At 38.4% G+C, this 8,920-nt stretch overlaps 1 protein-coding gene across 1 annotated transcript; it reads left to right on the top strand.

Moving 5' to 3' along the window:
* Window positions 1–755: 755 nt before the first annotated feature.
* On the top strand, window positions 756–7,663 carry LOC120329641 (uncharacterized). Its single transcript, XM_039396359.2, has 6 exons — window positions 756–1,972; window positions 2,326–2,445; window positions 2,994–3,186; window positions 3,295–3,483; window positions 3,658–3,768; window positions 7,002–7,663. The coding sequence occupies exons 1-6, from the start codon at window positions 1,827–1,829 to the stop codon at window positions 7,215–7,217; spliced, it is 975 nt and encodes a 324-aa protein (XP_039252293.2). The 5' UTR covers window positions 756–1,826; the 3' UTR covers window positions 7,218–7,663.
* Window positions 7,664–8,920: the final 1,257 nt, after the last annotated feature.

The following is an 8,920-nucleotide window of genomic DNA, read 5'->3' as shown; positions in this document are numbered from 1 at the left end:
TCTAACAATTTCTTGTGATACGTTAAATACTGGTCAACAATCTGTTGCAGTTTGTGCGCCGCACATACGAGGTATTAAACAGAAACAAAATCCGAATGGGTGATTTATATTGATCATTTAATTACTTGTATGCCACATTCGAAAAGTGTCAAACGCTACGAACAATAAAAAGGAAATTATCCGTTTACCGGGTCGTGTTTGCTTCAACCGTTATTGTTTGCTTTTATATTGCTGTAACTGTATTAGGATACTAGTTTTTTTCCTGTAGCGTACCTATTATATTTAGCTGTTCGGGAATGATTTTAGTAGCACTATAGCACAGTGAGCTAATTTAACTGCCTTTAGTTAACAGTTGTACGTGTTTAAACTTAGAATTGTTTTCAATCTTACTCGAACACCAAAATTAGAAGTATGCCAAGGTAAAAAAAAAAGCGCGACAATAAGACGACCTGCTACAATGACATTACAGCGTCAGGCCCTCGAGATACCAAAACAAGTTTATAAATGAGCCCTTGTCAGAAGAGGGATGAAAAGCTAACGATTAATTAAAGGACTAATTTCTGCAACTCGGCATGGGTGCAGTATAACCTGGATTTTGTCTGACTGTCATCCTGTTTTGAACTGTTCACTTTGTATACAAGAATATATGATATCAACGCATGTCAATGCCCCCATCATATCAGAACTAAGCAGCGTAACGCCAGACAATTAAACCACAGTCTATCAAGCAACCGATCATAGGCAAATATATTTTTATTTGCTAGAACATATCATAGACTAGGTACTAGGTAGTATCTATGAGTAAGTAAATTTTCTTGGAGCTATATCGGTCTCACGTATGAAGTTCGACGGTGCGGGCATGCAAAACGTTAGCAAACTGGTATTGTTTGCATTACACCATTTATTTACTGTGAACGAGCTCGGTAACGCAAATTACTCGTCCATTAATTAAACAAAGCTCAAGATTTCACGTGTAATACAATCTTCTGTTCCATGCATAGACGTCACAGTAGTAGCCAAACTTAAGGAGAAGCGCTATGCAGGGCGGCATGACCGCTTCGCATCGATGTGTTGCCAGTCTTTTGCCGTCTGCTGCTTCGGGATAAACAAACTCGCAGGTAGGGCAGTACATTTTCGAAACATTTATGTGTCGAAATCGAAACGAAATGTTGTCTTCGAAACGAAATACAATTCCTACAAGTTTTTCACAAATAATTAATTCAACATGGCTCTATTATCGAATTTGATTTATAATAGCACCATTTCCAACTCTGAAATCCACAAAAAAAGAAAGCACTTGAAGATAATTGGAGAATATAAAAATGACAATGAATGCACCTCGTGCAAGTTATTCTTTTCAGAAAGGTTTCAGCTTGATGACAAAATAGTGAACAAATAGCACGAGAATAATACTTAAACAGTTCAAGCTTATGAAACTGATGAATAATTATAAAACGTTAAAGGGATGCAGCCACTTTTCCTTAATTGATCATGTCATGCGGTCTCAAATCAGCATTTCCCTTCAAAACACGACGGATTCCACGCGTTTGCCTGTTTAGTCAGATCAATTCTCTATCAGTATGGCCTGCAGTCGACAAGACTATTTCTCAGGAAGTTTTGGTTGATGGAACTGGTAGATATATAGGATGCATATGGTCTAATTAACTAATATCCCTACAGATATTCAAGGCGAAGCTGTTACAAATTAGGATAGCGCATATTGATATCACGTCACCATGTGAGTGGATCAATGTTAGTAGCATAGAATCCCAGTCCAAAGCACTGTTTATTACAGAGTTATCGTAAACATATTCAACGTTGATAAAATGGAATTAGGTGTAGTTGATTTTTGCAAGTGTAATATAAATTGCTCTCAGCCTATACCTGGAGATTTGAAGAAAGTCGGCGACGAAATTTATGAAGCATTTACATCGATTGGATTTGTGTATTTGAAGAATACTGGGATATCAGAGTTCGTATGCTTCTTGTTAAATGTTTATATTCTTTTTAAAATTAAACGCATATTGCCAATGTTTATAATTAAACTTGAGTAATTTTGTGATATGAGTTGGCTGAGGCAACTCAGCAATACAGTTCAAATTGCAAAGTTGCGGCATGCAAATGCGCGCAGGTCAATATTTAAATAAGTTATAGAAACAATGTATTATGATAGGTACAAAAATTCAGCTCGAAGAGACGTGTATGTAATAATCGCAACACAATCTCAATACTAAACACATGGATTACAGGAATCTACAGGCAATATTTTATAATCAGCACATTACCCATTGTCCTATTTCATTTGTGAATAATTTCAAATTTCAGTGATGAAGCGGCGAAAGTACAGAAAATATCGAAGGATTTTTTTGATCTTGATGATAATATAAAACTTAAATACGCAATCAACGAAAATTTATTTGGATATGTTGCACCAGGAGTAGAGAAGTATACATGCATGTCTTCAATTGGCCACGTTTAGTTATTCTAGTGCTGAGGAAACAATTCAGTAGCCTAATAAGTCATACGATTAATTTTGAGTGAAATATAAGATTGACTTCGAAAAAGTTAGCAAAATTTGATAACAAACAAATCATTAGAAGGTCGTCCTGCGTTGTTTGTTAATGACATTATTGTAGTAATAAAATACGTACAAAGATCGGTATGTTTTCGGATTCGTTCAAACATCTATTATTTATAAAAAAAAAAATTAATTTGAGCTGGTATTTTCAGCTCTAGTGCTTCTATAGAAAAAAGTTTTATAGAAAATGTTGTACATGAAGCTGGCTCTTCATCTGTAATTCATATTTAGTCATTGGATAGCTAACAAAATTTGTGATAGAGGTATCATATCTAAACGAATTTCACATTGAAACTGGACGTTATGTACAGTGCTAATTTTCTTACGGAACGTTACGGAATGTTTGTTTGTTTGCATATGTAGCAATGATCCAACCAAGCCTTCTTACGGAATGTTTGTTTGTTTGCATATGTAGCAATGATCCAACCAAGCCCGGCGAATACAAAGAATCATTCGATGTTTCCAGCCAAGGTCTTGTTTCACCGAATTCAAGATGGCCAGACGGAGAGCTCCCTGGATTTTCTGTCACTGTTAAAAACTTTACAGCAAACCTTAGAAAATTGGCAATTAGAATTATACAGGCGCTATCGATCGGTATGAAAGTGAAGGTTTGTTCTTATTTTCCTTACTCAGAAAATGGCATCGGTGACAAGTGGAGTGACGACATACCTCATTTTCTATAAATTACAAGCTCCCCTTTATATTTTCTTTTTTAGGATGCGACGTATCTTCAGAGATGTCATTCCAGACTCAATGATACTAAAAATATAACGACATTAAGATCTTTGTACTACCCTAAGATACCACACAACTATGTGGTGAAAGAAGGGGAAATGAGATTGGGGGAACACACGGATTTTGGATCTTTCACAATATTATTTCAAGATTTTATCGGCGGTCTACAGGTGATAATTTTTTTACTCACAAGTTTTATTTGCTACGCAGATTTCGTGATTCCTCAAACTTCGAATAAATTGTGTATAACTGAGAAAACCCTTATTCACATGTGCATTCTGGAATTCCTTACCACCCTTTGTGGTCTTTTTTTTTATTGGACAACACTGAATATTTATTTGAAGGTTAGACGACAAGATGGAACATTTACTGAAGCTAGACCTATCCCAGGTACTGCCCTGGTAAATATTGGAGATTGTTTACAATTTTGGACAAGAGGAAGACTGAAGTCTACGGTAAGGACTGAATCATCGAAATGATACAGTGGCGGCGCGTCAATAGGGCCAACCGGGGCAATGCCCGGTTGTTTTTTCGATATAATAAAAAATATTCGAAAAATACCTCAATATCGGTTGCACAGACTGTCTACACTAGCCATATTCTCCCGACATGGTTCATTTTTCGCTCGCAAAGCCTTCGCCGAACGTCCACGGGGCGACGCCGATTTTGCCCCGGTTGCTCATTGTATATCGTATTCTCTCTTTTATCTTCCACTCGCCGCGTTTGTCTCGTTTGTTTTCTGTTTCTTTTACTAAATCATCGGGGCTAGCCCCAAATTATGACGACACAATGCCGACGTTTCTTACAACAACGTGTTGACATATTCACGCATTCCTTCTCGTTCGTTGGTTGCTTGAAGAGTTGATAGTTTCCTCGCCTTCGTTTTTGTCGCTTGTTTCGCTATTTGAATCAGTTAGAGACCTTTAGTCCATTTGCTTACGATTTTCCACATTCCTTTTGAGCTCCTTACTTCTTTCCGGCTTCGCATTTCTTAGCCTTAGACCTCATAATGAATAAGGTTGATGCACTACTTCGCACTCCGTTTTCGCAGCTGCCGCTGGAACAAAAATTAGAGGTACAACGTCTTGGGCCTTATCAACCAAAAAATTGTTCACTGGAACAATCCCATGACGGAGGAAAGCGTCGGCGTACATTCTGCGCAGAAACTTGGTATAAAAAACACGAATGGTTGTGTTACAGCGAGGACAAAAATGCACTTTTTTGTTTTTATTGCCTACTTTTTGCTACCGCCCGTGACTCACGTTGGTGTAAATTTGGTTTTAGAGATCTTAAACATCTTTCCGAGCGTGCCAGGGATCGTCAATCTTCTATGGAGCAACTGGACAATGCAGTAAAATACCGAACATTCGGAAATGTTGATATTGCAGCACAGTTGGATGAAGGACGCGCGGTTTCTATTCGTCGGCACAACCAAAACGTCGAGAAAAACCGCCATGTTCGATTGATAGATGTTTTGAAGTTCATTGGTTGTCACGAGCTGTCCCTCCGTGGGCTCTTCTAATAGAGGGGTATTTTTGGATATGGTGGAATACACCGCATCCCTAGATACAGTATTGAGAGATCATCTTGATGCCGCAACTGTTTCGAAAGGGACATCTAAGGATATCCAAAATGATTTGCTCGACTCAAAGTATAAAATTTATTTACAACATTTGGCTCTGGAAATTCAGAATTGCCAGTTCCTTTCGATTCAGTCTGACAAGACAACTGACATCATGTGCGTTTCCCAACTGGCTGTGATTTTTCGGTTTGTGAAAGATGGTAAACCTACCGAGAGATTTCACAGCTTTGTACCAATCGTTGATCGCACGGCTTGCGGGATATCGGCTGTACTGAAATAAGGGTTACAGCCTTACAACGCGAAGTCAAAATTGATAGCTCAAACTTATGACGGCGCGGCAGTCATGAGTGGGTCAAAACATGGTGTTCAAGTTTATATAAAAGAAGATTTTTTACTCATGCGCATTTTTTACATTGGTATGCACACCAATTTAACCTCGGTATTAAAAATATGTGTCTTGATACCCCTCTCGTCCGTATATTTTTTGCAAATGTTTCGGGGTTTTCTTCATTTTTTTCCGTTTCGCCGAAGCGCTCTGACATCCTTCGCCAGATATGTAGCCGTCGTCTCCCAGCTTGTGCACCAACACGTTAGAACTTCCAATCACGCGTGGTGCAGGGCGTGTCCGAAATTAGGTCTGAGCTCATTGAGTGTTTCAATGGCATTCAGAGCTCTCCGGTTTGGGACGAACGCTCTGTGAGGGAGGCGGCAGGTCTAAAGCGTCTGCTAGAAGATGGTGAGTTTTCATTTTTTCTCGATTTTTTCTCCACAATATTCTATCACGTGGATGTATTATACGGCGCATTGCAGTCAAGGCTAATGGATGGAGCGTCTGTGCAGTCGTGTATTTCAGACTTCTGCGATGCTGTATCTCGTATCCGGGAAACAATAAAATACGACGACACATGGAGTGCTTCTTTACGCCGCGGGCAAACAACGCAGCGTTTGATTTTGTCTGCAAAGGAATGCTGTGACATTCTGGTGAATCAAATAGGCGATCGTCTGCGCACTGAACACCTTGCCGCGTTCTCTGTGATGAACCCCAAAAATTTTTCAAAATTTGCACGTCAATTTCCCATCCATTTGTTGGCTACTGTCTCCAAATTTTACCCCATGATAAACGTGGGTAAATTGAAAAATGAATTGCGATGTATATACACCAATCAAACTATTTTGAACATCACATCAACTTGCGCGCTCTATGGGTTCCTCATAGATAACACTCCAGTAACTATACCTTTGCGGCGTCTGCAAAATTTCTGGACATCATTTTGACGACGCCTATTTCTTCCGCCGACGCAGAGCGAACATTCAGCACGCTGAAGCGTATTAAAACGTATCTCAGAAACACAATGAAGCAAGATAGATTAAATTCCTTGGCTGTTTTATCCATTCACAGAGACGTTATTTCTGGGATGCATGACTTTAATCAGCGCGTTATTGAGCATTTTGCTTCCAAGAAACCGCGGCGTGTTGCATATATGTTCAAGCAGTAGAAGTCTAGCAGCATATATATCTATGAGTGAGCGACGCATGTCCTTATCTTTGCATTAACTTTCCTTTCTTCATAGTAACGTTTTAAACCTTATTTTAGGTTTTGTCTGCTTTCCCGAAGTTTCTGTTAATATGTCATTGTATTTATCTGGGTAAATATTGCCTTTCCTTTTGAAAGAGGTTTCAAAATAAACTATGTCTATATTTATTAATCCCTTGACTTGGACCGGTTTTAAAGACACTTTCTTATCGTTAAAAATTGTCGCTTTTGCCGATTGGTTGTTAGCGATGGAATGGTTTTTATACTCATAAAATGATGGGAGAACTTACAGCGCTCATCCTGTCCCCGTAGATGGGGGTGACTTGGTCCCGCAGTAGCTTGCCCCGGTTGTCAAAATGACCACGCGCCGCCACTGGAAATGAAACATGTGATAGGGCTAATTCGGAGGAATATTTCCAATTATTCAATTCCGAAGAACTTCTGTTTTCTTCTTTCACCTAATGAATGTGGAGTAGGCTACTTCTTCTATTTCACGTTTTGCCTGCCTGATTCTCGCACACGCACACCAATATCATACAAACGCCCATATAGAAGTTGCCTTTTTTATTCAGATTCACAGAATTCCGATGCCAGATATTGGAGGATCGATGAACCAGAAGAGAAGCTCATTGGTCTACTTTGTCGTACCTGATAATGAAACGGATTTGTCAGAAATCGACTGCGAAGGCATCGACGCATTGCCGCAGGAAAATACTGAAAAACCGATTACGGCACTTGAACATTTGCGAAAGAAATATGAGGAAGTTAATCTACCTATTCCAAATTAAGACAAACCCAAATTTATTTACTTACCCGAATCGTTTATATTAACCCCTGTTAATGTTAACCCCTGTTATATTAACCCCATTAACCCCTGTCCACCTCGATCGTTAAATATTACAATATACGAACGTTTGGCATTACAATATATTATTTGATTATTGACCCCAAGAGGAGTTCAGATTGGGGTTCACTCTGCTAACGTGTGTATAATAGAACGCGAGTAAGGACGCGCAGATAAAGACACAGATTCAACTCTCAGATGTCGGCCTTACGAAATTTAAAAACTATTTTTTTTATTGTCAGGGGAGAAATATGCAGCGAATGTGGAATGTAACTATGGATTTTAAAGTTATTTAACTCCTTTGTATTGATAGTATGTGAATTAAATAAATAGTTTAGTAACCTATTTTCGTGACTTGGGCCTCAATTAGTAATGTATACCAATGACATTAAACAACATGATGCGCAACTCCGGCATTTTTGGCCGAAGATCGTATTCGATAGCACGCTCCAATGCACATACTTGACGAGACGAAAACGAGCGGATGTGTGTTGCTTTCAAGGCATAGCACGAATGGTGTTCGAGCCTGCTTCGACAATTGTTGTGGTTTTTAATGATATGTGGAAAATTGAAGGTAAAAATAAATCGGAAAAAAGTAAGGTAAATACTATTGTTGTATAACACACCCGGGCATCGCACTGTTAAGTACATGCGGGAAAGCCAGCTTTTGTCAAATACTACGAAGTTTTAATTCAGTACGGTACTTAGTTGGCCATCTGCCGAAATTGCATATTTACTTACCCCTTATGGTTTCAAATAGTTCATGCACCTCCATTTAGATTTTTTTAATCAGTGAGGATATATACTTATTGCTGTAACATACTATTGCTCATTCACTTTTATTTGCGTATTGAATCAACGGGTTAACAAGTTCACCTAAAATTTCACTCATACCGGTCTATATTGTATAGTCTGATCTCTCAAGTATTTGGAGCCACGAATGCTTATAATTTTCTGACTAAACCCCTTTATTAGTTGGTTTATATACCAAATTCAGTAAAACATTTTTTACAAAAAACATAAGATATTGGATTTATTAGCTTTTCCATTCTGAATCATATAGACTGCTTTATTTATTCTTAACGAAAATTAATACATCTCCTCTCCTACAGATGTGAAAGCTGTGGACAGACCTGTCTAAGCATTGTGAGACTCCTGCAGCACAAGAGGCAATAGCAATAATAGTGAGTATATCAATCAAGAAATTAGGCCGACATAAAACAAAACTTTCAACTATTCGTCTAACCTCAATTTCCTATTATTTATTCACGGGACAACTGTAGCTGAAGGGGAGATATCAGAAGTCTGGCGACATATCAGTGACAGTTTGATTCCAAGAAATATGATTAGAATACTCCATAAATGTTTGCAATAGAAGAACAACCTATGGAGGAATGCAAAGACATTTGACCCGCCGGTAAAGTTGTGTATGGCCCCTACATCCTGCAGGGCTTGAGGGAAATAACTAAAAATTCCAAAGCGTAAGATTGCATAAGCGGTCTTTTTTGTAAAAAGGCACAAAATATGCCAGACATACTTAAAACAGCTTTGAAAAATGAGGATTACGGTTCACTGTCTACACCTGTGTTATATTTGATTCATCAAATTTTGGTAGTACTATAGAATAAATTCAGAAAAGGGTATAAT

Source organism: Styela clava, chromosome 12 (assembly GCF_964204865.1).
Source record: "Styela clava chromosome 12, kaStyClav1.hap1.2, whole genome shotgun sequence".
NCBI classification, from domain to species: Eukaryota; Metazoa; Chordata; class Ascidiacea; order Stolidobranchia; family Styelidae; genus Styela; species Styela clava.
This window is presented reverse-complemented; position numbering and strand designations above follow the sequence as displayed.